Here is a 22793-nt window from a genome sequence, read left to right on the forward strand (position 1 = left end):
GAGTAATGGAAGGATTTACAGGTTGATAATCAACATCTGACTCTATGACTCTATGCCTGGTGACATCATGAATGCTAGGAGAAAGTGAGGACTGCAGATGCTGGAGATCAGAGCTGAAAATGTGTTGCTGGAAAAGCGCAGCAGGTCAGGCAGCATCCAAAGAGCAGGAGAATCTATGTTTCGGGCATGATTTCCTCATTCCTGAAGAAGGGCTCATGCCCGAAACGTTGATTCTCCTGCTCCTTGGATGCTGCCTGACCTGCTGCGCTTTTCCAGCAACACATTTTCAGCGACATCATGAATGCATCAACTCCTGAGGTGGGGCACATACCCAGAGTTTCTGGCTCAGAGTCAGTGTTATCAGCGACTGCATCACAAAATCTCCTGCTGTGGTTTTCTAACCTGTTGGATATATCTATTCAGCTGCTCTAATACTGAGAGAAAAGCATGCGCAGTTACCTTAGATACATCTTTTCCCCCACTGTTGCAAAATTTATAAGTGTAAACCTATCCAAAAGTAATATTCTGCCAGTAACTTGCAACCACTTCCAGCAAATCCAACTCCAGGCAAATCTTTAATAAATGCAGTGATATTTTAATCTGTACATTAAAATCTCTTCAGATTTTTACTTTAGATTATTAATGACTGCATTCAACAAAAATTCCTTAAATTTAATTCAATTTATGCCACACGGGAGGTTTTGTTTAAATGTGCTTTTATTCAGTTGTAAAGTAAGAACTCCCCTGACAAACTATTAGGTAATAGCTCTGCAATAATGTTGATCGTACTCCAGGCATGAGTCAGTGGCAGGAGAGAAAACTCAAAAATAGGATATTCAAGATTACAAATTATTAAAAAAGAGACAGAGAAGTGTAAACTGTTGTCAGTGAAAAACACCACCAGATTAATGCACGGTTACATATAGGATTCAAGTGACCCTCCGTTCCAGCAATCAACCTTACACAGGTTACTCTTACCATTTCAAAATTATGCAATTGATGCAAATTTTCCTGTTCTGTGTGATGCAGCATTTTGGAACATCAATATATTGAGTTGCGGAGGAGCAATAAAGGATTAATTGCTCCCCCATTCCCTCTGCAGTCAACATAACCTCCAGTTTCAGTTGCTTTGGGTTGATGTCTCAATTCTGAAAGTTTCATTTTAGACACCATTCAGTTAACACAACAGAATGGGAAATCCTTCACTGCTGTATCCCAATCTATGTGACACTCTTCCTATCTCTCTGAACGTGTCACTTTTATTTAGCCTGTCTTCTTTCGCTGACTAATTTGCCATGGTGCTGAAGCTGGTTCCAACACCTTGTCATTTCTTCATTTCTGCTCTTCAGAGAATTCAATCTTAAACACAATATGAAAATCAAAATCAAGCATAAATTAGACAAACAAAAGAATATCTCAAATAAAATTTAACTCAGTAAGTAAATGGACCAAACAGTGAGATCCACAGTGAGTTGGTAAGTTGGACACAAAATTGTCTTGGTCATAGAAGACACAGCATAGTTGTGAAGGGGTGTTCTTCTGCCTGGAGTTCTGTGACCACAAGGATCAGTGCTGCAATCTCCTCTGTTTGTAATACATATAAATGACTTGAATGAAAATGTAGGTCATCTGATTAGTGAGTTTGCAGACGACAGGAAAATTGGAGGAGTTGTGGACCGTAAGGAAGGTTGTCAAAGGATGCAGCAAGATATAGATTAGTTGCAAAGTTGGACAGAGATGGAGCTTAACTGGACAAGTGTGAGGTGATGCATTTTGGGAGATCAAATGCAAGAGGAAAGTACACAATAAATGGCAGGACCCTTAGGAGCATTGACATACAGAGGGATCAATAGGCCCCCAAAAGTGGCAATTCAAATGCCTAGTGGTAAAGAAGGTGTCCAGCCAACTTGCCTTCATTGGTCAGGCATTGAGCATAAAAGTCAGAAAGTCAGGTTGCAGCTTCAGTTAAACCACTTTTGGAGAATCAGGTGCAGTTCTGACCGCCACATTATACGAACAATGTGGAGTCCTTGGAGAAGGTGCAAAAGAGATTTACCAGGATGCTGCCTGGATTGGAGTCAATTAGCCAAAAAGAGAGGTTGGATAAACTTGGATTGATTTGCTAAAGCACTGAAGACTGAGGGGGTGACCTGATAGAAGTATATAAAATTGTGAGAGGCATGGATAGTGTGGCTAATCAGAATTTTTTGGAAATATCAAGTATTAGATGGAATAGATTTAAGATGACAGAAGAAAAGTTTTTATTACAGAGAGGGTGGTGGGTGACTGGAATGCACTGTCAAGGGGGGCGGTATAAACAGATACAATAGTGATGTTTTAGAGGAATTTTGACAGACACATGAACAGACAGGGAATAAAAAGGTAAAGAACATATATGGGATGGAATTAGGTGGGATTAGTTTAGAATGATACCATGGCATAAACACTGTTCCTGTGCTGCACTGTTTTACACTCTATGTTCTATATGCTAAGCAGATCCAGGCATGGTTCAGATTTCATCATAGGCATTTTTTGTTTAATATTCATTTGTGGCATGTGAGGGCCATTGACTAAACCACCATTTATTACTCAACTCCAAACATTAACAGTCAACTACTTGACATTGCTGTCAGTCTAGGTTCACACAAAGGTCAGATCAGGTAAGGACAGTGGAATTCCTTCTCTGTGGACACTTGTGAACCAGATCAGTTTTCATGGCAATTCACAATAGTTGCTATTAGGCTAACCTTTTATTCTAGATTTTTACTGAATTCCAATTTCACCATTTGCCACGGTGGGATTTGAACCTAGGCTCTCAGAACAGTACCACTATACCACTACCTCCCAATAATGCAGTGTTCGTTAATCTTAGCTGAGCCAGAAGGGTCACACTGACTGACATCTGTTTGAAAGGACGGAGGAAAGAAAATATCAGTTTGTATTTCTTTTGCACCCGATCATCATCCTTTATCTGAAGTTGTATGTAAGCACGGTATGGTGCCGCTGTAGGGTGTCATCCTCTCCGTTATTCCCACTCCCACCGTTGAATAACTTCCCAATACAAGGTCACCTTCATGAACTATAGCTATTGGGACAATCAAAGGATGGTCAGTGCCTGTGAAGCCATGCACTAGCGTGCATTTCTAGTAAGGAAAGAATAAAATGCAAAAACATATGTCCATACTGCTGTCCTATTTGCTGTAGTATTCATCTTACAGCATAAAAGGTGCTAGAAAATGTATTCTTCAGGAAATTGAACATTGAATTATTATTTTTTCTTGATCTTTACATTTTTCTAAAACTAACGAGCTTACCTGTCCTGTAGAAAATGTTCACATCTTACTTCCCAAGTATTCTGTGAAGGAGGCTGTATGAGTTCTTTTTCCTTTGTACAACGGTCTCGTGGGAAAACGAAGAGCAAGGAGAAGGCAAATAACAAGCTTCTGTTTTCATTCCTGTTGGGGGAGTCTTCATTCATCGTTTTAAGCCCTGTAAGCAACACAGAAACAGAAAACTGAAATAGGAGGAGGCCACTTAGCCCTTTAAGCTTGCTCTGTCATTCAATATGATCATAACTGATCAACCAACTCAGTAACCTGTGTGACAAAGTCGAAACTATGTATGTTCACTTTAAATTACAGAGTATTTTCTGAATATTGAAGCAAACTTAAATTGCAGGCTCAGCTGCCTGAATAGAAAGCTGGGAGATGGGCTGTTCCAAAATAGGTACATGTAACACTTGTCTGTTAAATGGATACCTGAGTTTTGGTTGCTGTTTTAAAACAATTCAAACTTAACCAATTAATTTAAATTATGCCCAGGTTTCCAGAAACCAATGGAGTTTGAATTTTATTCTTTTGACACCTGGAAACCAATTAAATTATAAGAATTTAAGCTGTCGTGGGGGAAGCATAAACTCAGCATTTTGAAAATTAGAGTAGGAGCAACTGCTATAGAGCTGGAGAGCTAACTGCCCATCTAAAATCTTGCTCTCAAAGAAATTAGAAGACACTTTCTAGCAAAGGTACCTTTTCCTGTAAAACATACTCGCAGTAAAAAGAAAAAAGGAGACCCAGGAAGATCAGCAGGAGGAAGGTTGAAGACAGCTTGAGACAAATTGAGATGGTAGAGACTGTGTGGACTTGAGACTAAGTTAATGTAATGTTTAATAAGTGTGATATTAGAAGGCATTTTAAAAGGATTGTGTTCAGTTAAAGAAAGGGTATTTGGTTTGTTCATTGTTTTGTTAAGTATTTTTGTTAAATAGGAAAATAAATTGTTATTTCTCTTTAAATAGTGGAAATTAGGAGTTCTCTGTCACTCACTCACATTTAACAGATTATGAAGCGAGATGAGCTTTCTGGATGCTTGGTTTTAATTAACAGTGGAGTTCGACCTCTGCATCATAATACCTGTTCCTGTTTTCACCCCATACATTTTGATCCCTTTAGCCCAAAGAATGATTTCTAACTCCTTCCTGAAAACATTTAATATTTTAGCTTCAATTACTTTCTATGCCAGAAAATTCCACATGCTCACCATTCTCTGAGTGAAGAAATTTCTCCTCCTCTCAGTCCTAAATGACTTACCCTGTATCCTTAGACTGCTACCCCTGTTTTGGACTCCCTGATCATCAAAAACATTCTTCCTACATTTACCCTGTCTAGTTCTGTTAAAATTTTATAGGTTTCTATGAGATTGCCCCCATCATTCTTTTAAATGTCACTGAACAGTGTCTTACTTGATCCAGTCTCTCCTCATATGTCAGTCCTGCCACCTCAGGAATCAGAAATCTTCACTGCACTCCCTCCATAGCCAGGACATCCTTCCTCACATGAGGAGACCAAAACATCAAACAATATTCCATTTGTAGTCTCCCCAGGGCGCTGTCCAATTGTAGCAAGATATCCCTGCTCCTGTAATCAAACTCTTTCAGCTAACAAATGCCTTCTTCATTGCATGCTGTCCCTGCACACTTACTTGAAGGTCACCAGATCTATTTGCACCTCGCTTTTTCTCAATCTACTATCACTTAGATAATAATCTGCCTTCCTGCTTTTGTTACCAAAATGATAACCTCCCATTCATCCACATTATACTTCATCTGCCTTGCATTTGCCCATTCACTCAACATAACCAATCAAAGCATCTCTGCATCCTCTTCACAGTTCATCTTCCACTCAGCTCCGTGTCATCTGCAAACCTGAAGATATTACATTTAACGACAGAGACTTGTGGATAAAGACTGATGGAAGAATTTTGTATATCCAAGGCAATGTTGTTGAGTCTTGGATCAGGGAACAGACCTCGAAGCCAAGTACACATCCCAGTCTATTATATTATGAATTATCACCTGGTGATTTCTGCCCTGGTTAGTTAATTGGTTTCTCAAGAGCCCATTCACTGGCAAATGAAGGGCAGTGGGATCTCTGAGCTTGAGGCTGTCAAAACATTGAAGGAATTGCAACTTGCCATTGCAAGTAGGGGAGAGAGAAGGCACCGCCTCAGTCTTGAGAAGGCCCCGCAGCAATTTTAAACATTTTGAAATAGAAACTGAACACAGCTTTCGGGCTAAAAGTATGAAAGGAAAACCCTTCACAGTTACGCCTGTAGCCACAACTTTGGTCAGCTAGGCAGAGCAGGGACCTACCTTAAAGTCTGCTTGGAGCACTGGCCTGTCTTGGTGCACTACTCAGAGGCTAAATCTTAACTCTGAAACAAAAAGTCTGAAATTTTCCCTTAGAATAAAAAAGAATAGTGGAGCCTGCTGATTGAAAAAGGAGCTTGATAAAAGCATTGGCTTTGGCTTTTGCAATTAGAGTAGACTTCAAGATCTGAATTTCCTGAAGCTTGTTATGAGAGCTCAATATGAATATTTGGCTGAGTTTCAAATGGTCCAGAACCACTTACTGGATCATAGTCATACAGCACGGATACAGACCCTTTGGCCCAACCAATTGAAGAGGGCTGTATATACATTTTATCTGTTACTTTTAAGAGGTTACCAAAGGACTTTACATTGTTAGTGAAATAGTGGATTGTTTGCTATACAACAGATTGACCACTCAAACTATTTATATTTTTAAAACGGATTTCATGATTGAATTTTATTTGTCAGAATCAAGCATGTTTGATTGAGACGGCAATTAGATTCTTAGAAACTTCCATATTTTTTGTTACCATACAATTCCTGAGATCTGCCTACAGTGGATACTGTGTGAGTGGCTATGGAGCATAAATAAAGGCACAAAGGTATCATGGGGATATGATGGGGCATGGAGAGATATGGGAAACAGAGGGAACATGACAGATATGAGAAGCAAGATGGAAGTATGGTGGAATAGGGGTTAAAATGGACCAAGTTAGAGGACTAGTTGGCGTAACAACCTTTCGTACAACTGGGCTGCTGAATCAAAGTGGATCTTCCAACAAGCCTACTATGGCGCTTGTAAGCCTTCTTGGTCGCCTGTGAACTGCTTTCACAGGTGATGAACCTGACTACATCACACTGTGGAACACCACCATTCCTGCGACCCCCTACCTTCACAAAACAACATTGTTACTGGCAGAACCCTTTGAAAGGAGATGGATCTGTCAGGTCCACCAACCTTTTTACTTGGGTTGGTGGACCTGACAGATCGATGGGCCGAATGGCCTTACTTCCACTCCTATGTCTTATGGTCTTATGGTCTTACTTCCTTTTGTCCTATGGCTCTTGGTGTTTATTCCTCAGTTATTGTCCACACTGTGTATCTTTGTTGCTCCTCAATAGTCCCAGTTTCTCTTATGTAAGCAGTTTGCCTCAGGTAGATCCCTTCTCACTTAACTAACAGGAAAATATACATTACATTTCACTACTCATGTTAGAAGCTCACAAAAATAAGGCTTACTTTGACTGTGCAACACAAAGCATCCTGTCTAAATAGCTCAATGTCTACCCAAGAAAAGCTTTAATAATATAATTAGTTATGAATTTTTTATACCTTTGATGAAGAGGAAGTTACCGTCTCTGTCAAAAGCAAACACTGGCTCCCATGGTGATGCTGTTACATATGGGAAAGGCAAAATGAAGTGGCATAAAACATCCTTGCCAGTGAAGTCAAACAAAGCTATTGTGCCAGTTGCAAAGATGAGTAGAAACTAGGAAAAAGAAAACATAATATCTCCTGTGTAAAATATCACTCTTGTCAGTTAAAACACAATGCAGTATCAAGTTTTCCTCTGGCTTCTGTGCCATGATACCCTCACTCTCTTGCTTTAATTGTGAAAAGCACAGGGTGATGTACAAGATGCAAACTCTGCACTTTAGATAGACTTCAGGTTGGAACCTTCAGGTTTGTGAACATAAAAAAGAAGAGGTCACTGTAGAAAATGTAAATGTATTGCTACTAGTGCTGTGATGAAAGCAGTCAGATGTGTAGCAAAGGTACAAGAAACACGAGGTAGATCACTGTTGGAAGCAGCATTCTTGTGGCACTTTAACCTACATCAGAAACATCTGCAAAAGATTTCAGGTTTTCAGCTCCTCATGCAACAATATTACAAAGAGGCTTTGAAATTATTATTCAACTCACAAGGATTTAAAATTGCTCCATGTACTTGCCACATTTATGTGCAAATCCTGACTGTATTTTTTTTAAACAACCAGTAACTTGTATTGTTCAGTGACTCCAATTCCGCCTGTCCAATCTCCATCTCTGCGGTTTTTCACAATTTCTCTGTGCTTTACAAATGTCTTATTTCTTTGATTCATTCTCTTTATGCCTCCTAGTTACTCCTGCGATTGAACTATCTCCTGTTTTCTATACAAGCATTTCACAGGCACTTGATTCTTTCTTATATGTAGGTGGGTATTTTCTCTCATCCTTTTCACTCTGCTTCTGTTTAAAATCCCTTCATCTGTAATGCCTCGAACCTTGAAATTTCACTGTTCTTCTTCATCACTTCTTTCCAATGATCTGGTATGCCAGTCCCTTCACAATTCCTCTCTTAGTTTGTCAGGTTTACATCTATATTTTACTTTTATTTCAAATATTCAGAATTTGCAGCTATGGGCCATTTGTTTAAACAAGAAAAAGGACTAACATTATTCCGTGTCAGAAGTCCTTGATGGTCCACTCTGCTACCAAACAGGAGTCAGGGCAGGATGTCCATTCCCATTGTGCTCCAATCCTCACCATATCCCATGTAGAAACACTGGGATTACTATCATAGAGAGAAGGAGTACTTGCATCATTTTTGACATGGTTCAGGGCAGCCACCCTCTTTAAGGCATGGGTTTCTTTGCCATTCTATGGAGGGGAAGAAGAGGATGCATCATTCTGGATAAAAATGGATTGTTGACTGGCCTTAATTCATCTAAGATTTTATCCTGTATCACCATTCTAGAGTATTATGAAAATAAGTATGATCTTTAGCAGGTTATATCAACTCACTATTGATGTCACCTCTTCTAAATTCATCCTAAGCAGATGCAAGAAGCGCCTAACTCCAAAATTTTTACATTAAATGGAACAGAGCATCAATTGAACCATGACCCATTCTACGTTCTTTCTTTCTTTCCCAGTTTAACCTGCTTCAATATCCTTTGAGGTCCAGAAATTCATGGCCAGTGTGTTAAATTCTGAATTATTCCAGTTAAATGTGGAAACTGACATTGTGATTAGATTAGACTCCCTACAGTGTGGAAACAGGCCCTTCGGCCCAACAATTTCACAATGACCCTCCGAAGAGTAACCCACCCAGACCCATTTCCCTCTGACTAATGCACCTAACACTATGGGCAATTTAGCATGGCCAATTCACCTGGCGTGCACATCTTTGGACTGTGGGAGGAAACTGGAGCACCCGGAGGAAACCCACGCAGATACGGGGAGAATGTGCAAACTCCACACAGACAGTTGGCCGAGCTGGAATCGAACCTGGGTCCCTAGTTCTGTGAGGCAACAGTGCTAACCACTGAGCCACCTATTGAACATAAAGTGAAAGTATAATGTTCTTTGAATGTTTTTAACAGCTGCACTCAAATCTAGATACTACTTGCTAATGGGACTTGCATTTTCTTCCTTTAGTAGCTGACAGACCTTCCTTCTATTTTAGTTTTATAGCCATGTTACAGTGCATTAATGTGCGCTTATGTCTGTAAATGATGAAGTGGAAATAGTGGTTAACAATTTCCATACTCTGAGTCCCTAGTTCTAATCTCTAGTTGAGGCAGATCATTCACAAAGAAAAAAAGCAGGAAGAGACAATATTGAAGCTTGAGTGTCCATCTCAGATGCATCTCGATCTCCAGAGTCAAGAGAGGAGCAATTATCTTAAGAAAGTTAGTCTCTGCTAGGATATTGTACATAAGATGGAGCTCAGACAGAAAATAAATATAAAATGCACTGTCATAAATTGTAAGTTTAATATAGAAGATTTTTTAACAAATGATTAAGGACTACTTTAAATGTTTTTAAGAATGTAGTTTATTATAAAATTCTGTAAATGTTTCTAACTCGAGTACTAATTACATGAGACCAGGGAGAAAACCGGGCAGTAACAAAACACCAAAGAGTTAAGTGACCATTATAAATAGTATTCATATAATTAGTCACCCACAAAGAAAAGATGCAAAATAAAATAGTTTTCTTTTCATTGAATAAATTGTGTTGCAAGTGAAAGATGAGGGAGAGAGAATAGGTTTGGAAAATTTCCCAAATAAACTCTGGGACTAGTGGGATAGTTTTTTTCACTTTTGTTCTCACCAATTTGAGATTATCAATCCACTACAATTAATGGACAAAAAAAAAACACATTGGTGTGGTCAGCATAGAATGAAACACATTCTATGAGGGTGACACAGTGGCTCAGTGGTTAGCACCACTGCCTCACAGCACAAGAACCCGGGTGCGATTCCCAGCTCGGGTGACTGTCTGTGCGGAGTTCGCAAATTCTCCCCCTGTCTACGTGGGTTTTCTCCCATGACCCAAAGATTTGGGGATCAGGTGAATTGGTCATGCTAAATTGCCCATAGTGTTAGGTTCATCAGTCAGGGATAAATATAGGGTAGGGGAATGAGTCTGGGTGGGTTACTCTTTGGAGGGTCGATGTGGACTTGTTGGGTCAAATGGCCTGTTTCCATACTGTAGGGAATCTAATCTATGTAGTTGAGAGTGTGTTGCTGGAAATGCACAGCAGGTCAGGTAGCATCCGAGGAGCAGGGAAAATTAACGTTTCAGGTTGGAGCCCTTCATCAGGATTAGATAATGGATTTCTAATTCCAGCCTGAAACAATGATTTTCCTGATCCTAGGATGCTGCCTGACCTGCTGTGCTTTTCCAGCAATACACTCTCAACTCTGATCTCCAGCATCTGCAGTCCTCAGTGTCTCCTAGTTGATTCCAATCTAATCTATGTAGACTTGTGCACTGTAATTAGAGCTATTGGTTTGCAGTGATTGAATTTATGCTTTTATTATAAGACTCCAGGAGTTTTACTGGTACCTTTGGAGAACGTATTTACTGATTTTATCTATTGTTTCATGCAAAATGCAAAACAATGGCTGGGCTAATAAGGATTACTAAACTATTGAGGTGTATTTACAACATAACAAGCACCTGCCTTTGACAATTTTGGTACAAGTGCTACTCCACTTATGGTATTTCCTGGTTCTTCATTCCTGTATGAAAGAAGATGCATCTTATTAGTCTTTACCTCAAAGCTTTACCTCAGAGCTAAGATGTTTTGTTGAATAATTCACGTGCTCATCAGCTTATCTGCCATGCTCCTCTTTTTAATACAGCTAACATTGGAGCCACGTGCTACCCACCTCTTCCCCAATGGTAGTTCTCTGCAACAGAGCTATTCCATGTGACCATGGGTCTTGTTTTATTTTAACATTTGGAAAAAAATGGGAGATGGCAATAGCAAGGCATTATGTTGGAGCAGGAGCACGTTGTGCAATAGAATAATAGAATGCTGGATTCTAGTGGTAAATTTTGGCAAGTTCAATTTCTGGAAACAGACAACCTGTGTTGGGAAAATATGAAGGCAATTCTTGAGGGGTGAGAACAGCAGTTGTTGGCATTATATTTAGTACCCACACTCCTCTGATCTGGTTTTAGCAGTGGTTGAGAATCATGCCAATTAACCCTTTCTCACCCCATTGAAACAATTGGAGTATTTTGAGCATTTTTTGCTTTTAATTCAAATTTTCAGCATCATAATATTTTACTTTTTAATAAAAGCTCTTTCTAAGAATCAACATTAGATATTGGAAAACAACTTGATTGTTATCATATTTGAATAGGATTTTCCACATGGACCTTCAACTACTGCAAGTGTTTAATACTCTGACTCACCTCTCTCTCAATGTGAAGATTCTGCCTTCAGTATGTTTAGTTGCTGTTGCAAGGTAAGCTTCACCATTTTTGCAAGTTATCAATATTTGAACTTTTCTGTATTCATCAGATAATCCGAAAGGGACACAGAAGTCGGACTCTAGAAAGTGCAGTGTCTGAATGATACTGTCTGTTGAAACTGTTAAGACTGATATTGGAATGCCTGAAAGAAAATAATTTGTAACAGAGTGATCCAAGAATCAACAAGCAGATCCAATTAAAAACTAAAATTAGGGGTAAGCTTCAGGTAGTTGGAAAGTCTTGAATATTAACTGTACAAGAGTACAAATACCTAAATACAAATCCCAGATTGTGACTGTCCCATCCACAAGGGCAACCACCAAGAGAGATGCACACACTTTCACAGTGGAACAAGTGATTGGAGAGGCATTGGGCCAGACAATGTCAGCTTTTGGTTCCAGCTCTGTAGGACAAATAAAAAGCAAAATTATTTTGATTATCCCACATTCCAGTCTTTATATTTAAACCAAGTTCTTAAAGGAAAGCCTCAAAAGTCATGTACTGTAGAGAGTTATATTTTACTTTTGGAAATTACCAAAAAGCAAAGCAAAGGCCCCCATGTAAAACGATACCTGCAAGTTCAGAAATAGATAGGACAGAGATGAAAAATCAAGGGAAAGAAGTTTATTTTAAAACACACGAATCATGATGGGAGTGTGTAATAAGAGCATTGATTGTAACAGTGCATCTATGGTTCAGAAGATGGCATTCTTAACTCGCAATTTTTCATTGGTGGGATCAAGAGATACTCCAGGATTTCAGTCTCTAATCTTGGTTGTAGATTCATTGCAATACTGATGGGGTGCTGCATCATCAACGGTTTTGTGCTTTGGATGAGATACTAAACGCAGAAGTCATCTTCTATTCATGTGGATTTAAAGAATCACATTATCATTCAAAGAAGACTAGCAATTCTCTGCTTGCAGGGCTTTAACTACAGCTCTCATGGGCAACAATTCTACTTCAACAACCACAAAAGAAAGCTCAACTGGCCATTCAGTTCATTGGGCTAAACCTTACATTTTTTTGACTTCAGTGCAGGTTGTGTAGTCTTTTGGAGAGATTCTTGCTGTGAGGCCAAGTGTGATTCCTTTCCGTATCGTAATAAACTCCCCTCATCAGCTATCTACTCTGCACCTATCGAGTTCCCCATTTCCATTTACAGTCCCATTCACCATGCTCAGTTCCCAGAACAACTCACCACTCAGTGAATATAGACTGGCATCCCTTGCGTCCGTGCCATCTCTGAGGGGCTGCTATGCACCTGAACAAGCATTGGCAATCAACTGGCAATCCCATCACTGGCAGGGTACAAACATTTACTTTGCCTGCAATGCATATGTGCAAAGCAACATTTGCAAAGGAACTGCTGCTGTAGTGTGCTAATCCATGCTTCATGAATTTGGCCCATCAATGTCCTAATGTCCAGCAGACTTTGATCCATCACTTTCACCCATCAAAATGACATTCATTTTGTCCATTCTGTGGGCAGAATCTTCAGGTACCCTTCCCAGAACCTTCATGCCCACATTTACCTCCCATGGACAGGCCATTTCAATCCATGTCACTCACTGAGCACACCCTCCACATTGAACTTTGTCTCCTTAACCCTGACAGTACACCCTGATGCCTTCCCTGCTCTTCTATATTTCCCCTGTGCTGCTGCAAAGTGTCCCTCCCGCATCTTTCAATGCCAGTTGCCAGTGTGCCCTGCAGTGCTGCTCTGTTTCCTAAGCTGCCTTCAAATGTGTATTGGAGAGATGTCATGATGGTCATGAGGTGTTGCCAAATGTCAGATACCAATGTCTGTGGACAAGGTGTATGCGTGGTTGGTGCCCATGCACTGTGCCCTGAGCTGCTGTCTGGTGCTGAGCAAAATAGAAGCTCCTTGCAGCCAGAGGCAAGCTAAACTCACCAAGTACCCACGCTGATTCCCATGTTGCGATTTCTTGATGTCTAGCTTGTTTGGCGTCTTTGATAAGATAGGAAACCAAATACCGATGAGGTGAATTTGGCAATTAATAAGGCATTTAACAAGCTGTAGTCTCCTTTAATTGGCAACTCGCCACTACCTAATGAGATAACTTGCTTTTCCACTCAGCAAGAGCATAAAGGATGGCATAAGATGCTCTCAACATCAAGACAGACCTCACTGGAATGCACATAAATCCTGCCACATATCTCACCTTAATGTATATCGCCTAGGTCTATGTGAACCATAACACCAGCTGCTGAACCCTCCTACACAATAGAATTCATTATATTTCAAACTAATTAATTGTACACAAAGCTCTGAGAGTAGAAGTGAAAAGATACAAATGTAGGCCTCTTATGTTTTGAAAACCAAAAAGGCAGCTAGATTTCCCTTTAAAAACAAAGATTTTGGTGAGGAACTTTGAACAAAAGGTTAACTTTACAATATTTGATCCAATCACAGCTGGAGAGATAACACAGCTATTTGTGCTAATATTAGGTGATGACATTGATCCAAGCTCCTCCAAAAGTATTTATCCATTGCACATTTCAAATTAAGTTTTTTTTTATGTACACAGGAACCTCAGTTTTATCTGGACATTTTTTAAAGTATTAATTCACTCCTTTCAAGCCCACTCCATTGCACATAATAGTACTTTTACCTATCTTTTCTTTCCCTACAGGTATTTTCAGTACATAATGGAACAGAATGTGGCTGCCATTCCACCACAAACACAAGGCATTAGGAATTCCTGGAAAGAAAATCAGAAAGTCAGTTCATTAGGTCCATAATACCATGCCCAAGTTGCACAGCTTATGTAATAATGGGCATACATTCCATTACATTCTCAAGCTTATTACACAAATTCAAAATTATTACTCTTTTCTGACTAAATATTCATAAGCTGCGCTGTTGCTCTTTTTAATGTTTCCTTTTTCCTATCTGCTGCTTTCTAATTTGCTTCCATTTGGCCTTAACTTGATAGTCTCCTTCATTATGAAATATGCCCATTCATCTCAGTAACTATTAATGCACACTTTAAAGGGGCAGATCCTTCATGTGAAACATTGCTAGTTTTTTTTGGAGGATAACCTGACAAAGAATGCATTGCATTGTTGAGATGACATGTTTTAATATTATATATATGTTATTTCCCTAATTGACACTGAACACTCATTTCTGAGTTACAACTTTCTGCTCATCAAGGTAAGTGATGTTGATATCAGGATCATTTTTATTTACTCATAGAATATGGGCATCACTGGCTCAGCCAGCATTTATTGCTCATTCTTAATGGCCCAGTGAATGATAAAGAGTCAACCACATTGTTATTGGTCTGGAATCACAGGTAGGCCAGACCAGGTAAGGATGGCAGATTTCCTTTGTGTGGTTGTTTATGATAATCAACAGTCATTTCACAGTCACCATTCATTCCAGGTTTTTCTAATTAGATTCAAATTTCATCATTGGCTATGGTGCGCTTCAAACCCATGTCCCTTGAACATTAACCTGGGGCTCTGGATTACAAGTGACATTACTGCAACACCTCTCCACAGAGGAATCAACAACAGCGATTCAAGGACCTAATGCCAGCACCAAGTACCTCAGGGACCAAGAAATGCATAATGAATCTCCAAAAAAACATATCCAGTTAAACTCCAGACTCACTCTGGATGTCAAAGATAATTTAAAGATGGGAGACATATCAAAGAGTGATTCCCCCTTTGGTACAAGATAAATATTTAAATATAAATAGTGTGTACTTTTTTTTCTGTATCACCAACAAAAAGACAATATCTTACCAGCTTGAGTTTTCTGCTCCAAACCCACTGGAAGAATTCGTCCAAGATTAATAAAATGAAATGTTGCTTGACTGAAAAAATTGAAAAAACATTCATTTTGATGTATTATTTTTATAATAAACTGATCAATGCAGAACTGTGAATATATTTTGGCTAAAAAATAACAATAATAGGTTTCCACATTTACTGAAGGATATCATTGCATTGGAGGTGATAGAGGAAAAGCTCACTAATTACTTTCCCGAGATAATACCATGAGAGGCTGAGTAAACTGGGCTTATATTCTCTGGAGTTCAGAAGAATGACAAGTAATCTCATAAACAGATAAACTTCTGAAGGGACTTGACAGGGTAGACACAGAAATTGTTTCTGATATCTCAAAATTTATAACTCAGGGACTGATAAATTAGAAACACAAACAGAAAATTGCTGGAAAAACTTAGCAGGTCTGGCAGAATCTGAACAATTCTGAAGAAGGGTCACTGGGCTGAAACATTAGCTTTGATTTCTCTCCACAGATGCAGCCAGACTTGCTGAGTTTTTCCAGCAATTTCTTTTTTTAGGGTTCTGATTTCCAGCATCTGCAGTTCTTTTGGTTTTTTGACTGAAAAATTAAAATTGAGACAAGGAGAAATTAGTTCATTTGAAGGCATGGGAATCTTTTTTCCCATCCCAGAAGTTTCTAGATACTCCATTGTTGAATGAGGAAGTGATAAATAAATTTTTGGTCTCTCAGGGAATATTTGGAGTTGAAGCCCAAGATCAGCCATAACTGTACTAAATGGTGGTGAGTGCATGATGACCATATAATCTATCTTGTCTCTATTTCATGTGTTCTTGTGTTAATGAGCAAAAATTATAGACTCAATCCATCAGTAATTAAATGTTTAGTTTTGCACACATTTCATCTACTAAATATTCTTCTTTTCATTCAACAATTGCTTTGTATTTACAAGCATGATGCCAAGTTCTACAGAAAATTGTATAATCCTAGAATTCTGTGAGTCTCAGTTTGTAAGCTGACTTGATGTGGAGGCACTGGTGTTTTACTGGAGTGGACAAAGTCAAAAGTCACACAATACCAGGTTATAGTCCAAGAGATTTATTTGTTCAGGTTCACCTCACAAAGGGCAGCTACGAAAGCTTGTGGTTTCAAGTAAACCTGTTGGACTAAAATATGGTGTCAAGAGACTTGACTGTGAGCTGACTGGTGAAACAGACTCACTTTTACTTTTACAATGCACAGGTTGTAGGGTATTATATGAAATGTAACTCCTGTAAAAGTTGTACTGTACAGCAAAAAGTAAACTCCATTAAATAATCAGAAGCTAGAAATGGGGAGAATGGTAGTTCAAATTTATCTGGACTGGCTGAAATTGGCTTGACAGTAATCGATGTGAAGTGACACAGATTTTCATAATAAAGAAATGCTAAAAATAAAGGCTTCAATTGTTTTTTAAAATACTCCATAATTTGGGTTGGATTTTGTGTGGTAGACTGAGTAAAATGAGTTCTTGGAGAATACTCTGGTAATCTTGAATTACCTTAGGCAGCCAGGTGATGCAGTTCTTATGGTTGCCATTGACTACAGTAATTGTTTCTGCACCATTTTCCAAAGAGGTTTCCTGTCCTTATATTTTTGCTCCTTCCACTGGAGGAACATGGAAAGAATCTGAGAGACTTTCCAGCTGTTAACAACATTGAGGCTACTGTACAGCATTTTTGTATCACAGTTATTAAATTGGCAAATTATCTGATGTAAATTTTGAATGATTATTAACATGTCTCGAGAGTTGCTAATTATTTCAAGTGGAAACAAATCAGTGTTGGGTAAGGTATGCAAGATAATTTTTCTGAGCTGTACAGATAATTTGTAGAGCTATATGATGCATGGAGTTCATTCTTATAAATATGTCAGTCTCTCAATCATTTTTATTCTGCATCAAATTGAGCCTACGGTCAATTGTATTAATTAGCTAATATGAAGTGAAAGCATTAATGATATAGTAAACCTCTGCTTTTCTTCAGACTCTTCTGTGGTGTCTTTGGAAAGATAGGACTCATACATTTCTTCAAATATTTTCTTCTCCTCAATCCATTGCTGAGTAGAAATGACATGATTTTGACCTGTACCAATTATGTTGGAATCATCAAGCTTTTGAAGGGCATCAAATGGATTTTTCCAAATGTAATCTATTTTAAAAGCAAAATAAGTTACTGTGTGTCAAATCAACATAGAATCACTGCATCTTCCTTGTTCCCATGAATCCCCCCCGACCCACCACACCCCTGCCCCTTAATTTCTGTGGATTTATGCAGCTGGCTGACCACGACACACTGCTTTGAGTGAGTAGCCATACAGCCTTGAACAAGATGTGCCCAGACCTGGAGTCTGAACATCTCAAACATATTGTCCTTAACCTGCAGACTGGCTGCTATTGAACCAAAGGATTGACCATGACCTCCTCCTGGACTACAGAGGTATAGACCACTTGACTGACTGGACATGTCAGCGTGACTTATCCCTGACCCGCTGTGGGAGGCTACCCTTGACCTACTGTGCTAGGACCCTGACTGTTGGATGCACCCATGGAGCTTATTGAGGATTAATCTCCGAAGACTTTGAGTCTTCGCTGCTTGGTGTGCTTGCTACACATGCAATGTGTTCGCTGCATTAGCTACAGGCACATAGTGTAGCTGTGAGATCGGTATACCAAACTGCCATACTGCAAGATGTATGTCTCCTTGACTGAGGCCTGCTGACCAGCTCGGCCAGCTGTCTGGTGGCATGACTGCGCTAATGGCTACGGAAAGGAAGAGCAAAGGGAGGCAGGGATGCTAGGAGCATCCACTGAGTGAGCGCTAAGCAAGCAAGAGAGAAGTCGTGAGATGCAGCCTGATCCATCCATGAACTAGGAGTCTATTCTGCATTCGAAATGTTCTTGCAGCAGCCTTTCAATGCTAGTTACCAGTGTGCCCTGACATGCTTCCTGAGCATCCTGCATTCTGCAACACATCTTGCAACAGTCCACAATGCCCTGACCCCTATAAGATCCCCAAGGATGAGAATAAAGATGCTGCAGTGCATTCATACATGCCATCAAGAAACTGAGTCTTTCTGAGAAAAGTAGAAGAAATGCTGTACTGGCCAAAAAAGAGAAATAAGATTAAAGACCATTGTCAGCCAGTGCAGTGCTTGTGTCATGTACCAAGCTAAGCAAGCTAAAGAGCCACTTACAATACATGACAAGCCAGACACAACACAAAATGAAGCTTGGGGTAGACCTCTTCACTCTCTCAGAAAGTGATGATCTTGTCACCATTGAGTACTATTTTGACAACTGGGCGTTCAACTGGGTTGACGTCACTAATAGAAATTATGGCTTTGCAGGCTTTGCAATGAGCAACAATGATCCTCAATTCATCAGTAAAGAATTCAAGTGATTCGTAAATGATTAGGAAAATCAATTTTATTTCATCTCCACACTACTATCTGTCAGTGACACCAGTTTTCAACCTCCCCCATTCCTGCATGTACAATACCTTTAGCAGCACTTGTTGTCGGAGAGAAAAGAGCTATTCTGCTGAGATATTACATGTCAACTTTAATGTTAAGGCCAGAGGAGTGACAGTGTTATGACTAAAAAATGGAAACATTGAGGGATGGTAATCACTTTCTGTCCTCACAGAAATTTATTTCCTCCCACTCTCCTATTCCTTGGATTTGTTCATCTTGATAAGCTATTTATTGATTGCATTGAACAATTCATCTTCCTAAAATGTACCTACATATCTCTGTCAGTGGAAGTTGCCTGATCCACTGAGTGTTTCTAAAGTTACTTTTCTTTTGGATTTCCAGCATCTACAGTATTTTGCTTCAGGTAAAACACTGTTAGATGAAGGGTAAATGTCACGATATGATCACAACAACATGGCTCATCTGTAAACTCAATTCATCCACTCATTATGAGACTTGAGAGCTCCCACTCAATCTATTTTTGCACTAGGTAAACAGGTGAGGTACACATTGGTCACAAGTTTCCAATTGCACTTTGGACAGAAATAGCTACTTTCAGGATCTATTTTATTAAATGCATTTTGCAAAGTGAAAAGTGTTAAATTTTAACAGAACTATTTTAGAAATATATATTCTAACTTATAGCAGGTATTGATTCATCTAGTAATCATGAAAACGTGTCATAGCATCCTATCCCTCCATCTTGTGGCCTTCTCAAAAAGTGCAGAAATTGTTCACTGAATGAAAATGCTCTTCCCTGTCAACTGAGTGGCTATTTAATGTTATGATAAAATTGTCAGAGCTTATATTTGTATATGCTTTAAATCTAATCAACAGTGCTGTCATAGAAGTATAAGATTGCTTTCACTGTCAGTGGAGCTGTCTGCAATGTGCATTCTGTGGCATCTTCTTGGCCGTCATGTCTCAGGGAGTTGGATTTTTATCCTTTTGGTCCTTGATCCCAGGAAGGCCTGCACTGGCCACTTAAATACCTGAGAGAAACGTATCTCAACAGGATTTCTCCAAAAGAAGTGATGAAGCCTTTGACCCAGCAGGTGAGACCCCATCATTAAGTACCCCCCATGGTTTTACAGACACAAGCAGCCTGCCGCTACCTCATCTGGTTGACCATTTTTTATGAGTTTCATATTAACCTGTGCTATAATGTGAAATGTTACAATCTGTCCATGCATGAAACCCAGAGAATATTCCTACTGCCTACAACTACTATTGTACTTGTCCAGACTATCTAATTCAGCACAGACCAAAACCCAAACCTTTCTCCTTCTAGATAAAGTACAAACGCATTTTAACAACTAAACTACAGATAGTTGTTGATACAAAACAGAGCCTTAACTGAACACTGACTCAATATAATTTTTAAAAATTCTTTCATGTGATGTAAGTGTCACTGGAAAGGCCAGCATTTATTGTCCATCCTTAACAGCTCCTGAGCTGAATGGTTTGCAAGGCCATTTCAGAGGACAGTTCGGAGTCAACCTTCCCTGGTCTGGAGTCAAATATAGGTTGAACCACGTAAAGTTGTCAGATTTCCTTCCCTAAAAAACAGTTGTGTATTAGCTGTTCTTTTATAATATCAGCAATAGTTTCATAGTCACCATTACTGAGACAAGCTTTACATTCCAGATTTAGTAACTGAATTCACATTCCACCAGCAGCCATGGTGGAATTTGAATACATCTCCTGACGGGCATTAGCTTAGACTACTGGATTACTACTGAAAGTGTGTTGCTGGAAAAGCGCAGCAGGTCAGGCAGCATCCAAGGAGCAGGAGAATCGACGTTTTGGGCATGAGCCCTTCTTCAGGAATTCCTTTTCCAGCAACACATTTTCAGCTCTGATCTCCAGCATCTGCAGTCCTCACTTTCTCCTACTGGATTACTAGTCCAATGATATTACCATCACATTACCATCACTCCATAAATCATTAACTGTTTATTTCTGATACAGATTTTGATTATGACATCTTCTGGGATACAACTGTAAGGATAAGAACATGAAGTTAATTTTAGTACATACCTGTGATCTGCTTGTATCTTTGTTTCATCACGAGAACAGTAGGTGACAGTTTAATATCTTGTATATTTGGTTGATTAAATTGCTAAAATGGAAAAATATAGGTAATTTACTTTATAAACCATTCCACACTTTCATAGCTGTCATCTTTGCTGAATAAATCAGGTCAAACAAATTATGTTGTCTGTGTAGATACTTATAGCTCAATTCTAGCAGTGAGGTGAGTATGACTATCTTTAACATCAAACCACAAGTTGACTGAGGGTTACATCAAAGAGCCCCAGACCAAAAGAAGATAATTCTGACTGTTGGAGACCAATTGTCTCAACTCACATGGCCTGCAGCAGGTTTAAGAAGGCAAATCATTGTCACTTCCTCAAGAGAATTAAGGATGGGAAATAAATACTGGCCTCATCAGCAACATTCTCCTTTCAAGGAGGAAGCTGAGCTAGCAAATAAGCAATGCTATCTATGATCCAGGTTGTAAAGAACCAATAAGCAATGCCAAATCAGATTTTATGTATCAAGTAGTAGACAATGGGTTCTTCTACCAGGCAAAGGGAGAGCAGGAAGATACCTTTGAATGAATGTAATAAATTCAATCTGTCCAAGTTATGCATCAGTTTGGCTCTTTTACTCATACTTTGATCCATTTCCTGAAACCTATTGGTTGAAGACCTGCAACCAGATGTTGCATATGTGTAGGCTGAGAACTCAGCCTATTCATATGCAACACCTGGTTGCATATGTATATACATGTATAGTACTGAGGAAGTGCGATCTGGTTGTTGGGTGGCTTTTGGTATGAGATGTTAAACTAAACTTCAGTGTGCTTTTTCGATGATTGCTCAAGATCTCAGATTCCATGGAAATAGGAGCAGGGGAAAATAATTCAGAGTTCTCTTTGTATTGCAGCCAACATTTCTCCCACAACCAACATGATTAAAGGAGATCTATGAATCATTCACCTTGTTACTGAGCGTGGATTCTTGTTGGATCTGCCAAGAAGGCACAGAGTTCGGATTCAAGGCACGTTTCTGAAAGGGAGGATAAATCAAACTAGGACCTTTTCAGTTTTGCACAATCTATTTGTTTCATGTGTGATTCCAGGTAGAATAGATATAAAACATAAGATATGCTTCCAAATAGTGTCGTGAAAGAATGCAATTCAGTTGGTGTTAAATGGGTGTAATTCTTTCTTAGAAGCAGCTAAGCAGTTGGTTTTGTTGCCTCAGGAGTTTTGCATACTGTTTCAGTGCGATTTAAAATCATGATGCTTTCAGCAAAGCAGATGTGTGGAAGATGCGGGAGATTTTCCACAGTCCTAAATTGTAAAACTTGTTCATGAGATGACAGGAAATCAGTACAGAAATAGAACATTTGGCTCGTTGAGCCAGTTACACCATTTAATATGAATGTGGCCAATCTGACTGCAACCTAAATTCCACTTTCCTGCCCACCCCTATAACCCAGACTTTTTTGTGGATCAAAAATCTGTCCAACACAGCCTTGCGTATACTCGATGAGCCAATATCCATTCCTCTCAAGTGATGGGAATTCTAAAGAATTCAATTTAGGTAAAATCAAATAAACTTGTTGGATTATAACATGGTGTCGTGTGACTTCTGACTGTCTTATTTGAGACAGAGATGACAAATAATTTTTCTGGGAAAAAAAAAATTCTCATCTCTGTCTCAAATAAGACAAAGTCAGAAATCACACGACACCATGTTATAATCCAACAAGTTTATGTAATTTCACCCCAGTCCAACACTGGCACCTCCACATCAAATATGCCAACCACAGTTTTAAAACTATATCCCCCAGTTTTAGATTTGCCCATGAGAAGAAACAATCACACAGCTTCTACCCTGTAAAGCCTCCTCAGAATAGGATCACCTCCCACTGAGTATAGGTCAAATCTCCTCAGTTTTTCTTTTGGTAAGTCAAACCCTTCATCCCAGGAATCAACCCAGAGAACTTTCTCTGAATTGACCCCAAAGTAAATACATCCTCTTTATAGAAAGCGAAACAGTACACAGTATTCAAGGTCTGTC

General features: G+C 39.2%; 1 protein-coding gene across 1 annotated transcript in view; it reads right to left on the reverse strand.

Annotated features, from left to right (window-relative positions):
- Positions 1-704: 704 nt before the first annotated feature.
- The window catches only part of wdr93 (WD repeat domain 93), a 38732-nt gene continuing 16643 nt past the window's right edge, over positions 705-22793 (reverse strand). Inside the window, exons 7-17 of the mRNA XM_072565200.1 lie at positions 21705-21773; positions 20740-20821; positions 17195-17375; positions 15183-15253; positions 14042-14131; positions 11677-11808; positions 11346-11547; positions 10606-10663; positions 6984-7140; positions 3315-3489; positions 705-1359 (exon numbers count right to left, since the gene is read on the reverse strand). Of these exons, the coding sequence (XP_072421301.1) occupies positions 1260-1359; positions 3315-3489; positions 6984-7140; positions 10606-10663; positions 11346-11547; positions 11677-11808; positions 14042-14131; positions 15183-15253; positions 17195-17375; positions 20740-20821; positions 21705-21773 (1317 nt within the window). The 3' untranslated portion in view covers positions 705-1259. The remainder of the gene's footprint in view (positions 1360-3314; positions 3490-6983; positions 7141-10605; positions 10664-11345; positions 11548-11676; positions 11809-14041; positions 14132-15182; positions 15254-17194; positions 17376-20739; positions 20822-21704; positions 21774-22793) is intronic.

The sequence above is a fragment of the Chiloscyllium punctatum genome, chromosome 48 (genome assembly GCF_047496795.1).
Source record: "Chiloscyllium punctatum isolate Juve2018m chromosome 48, sChiPun1.3, whole genome shotgun sequence".
Classification (NCBI taxonomy): Eukaryota; Metazoa; Chordata; class Chondrichthyes; order Orectolobiformes; family Hemiscylliidae; genus Chiloscyllium; species Chiloscyllium punctatum.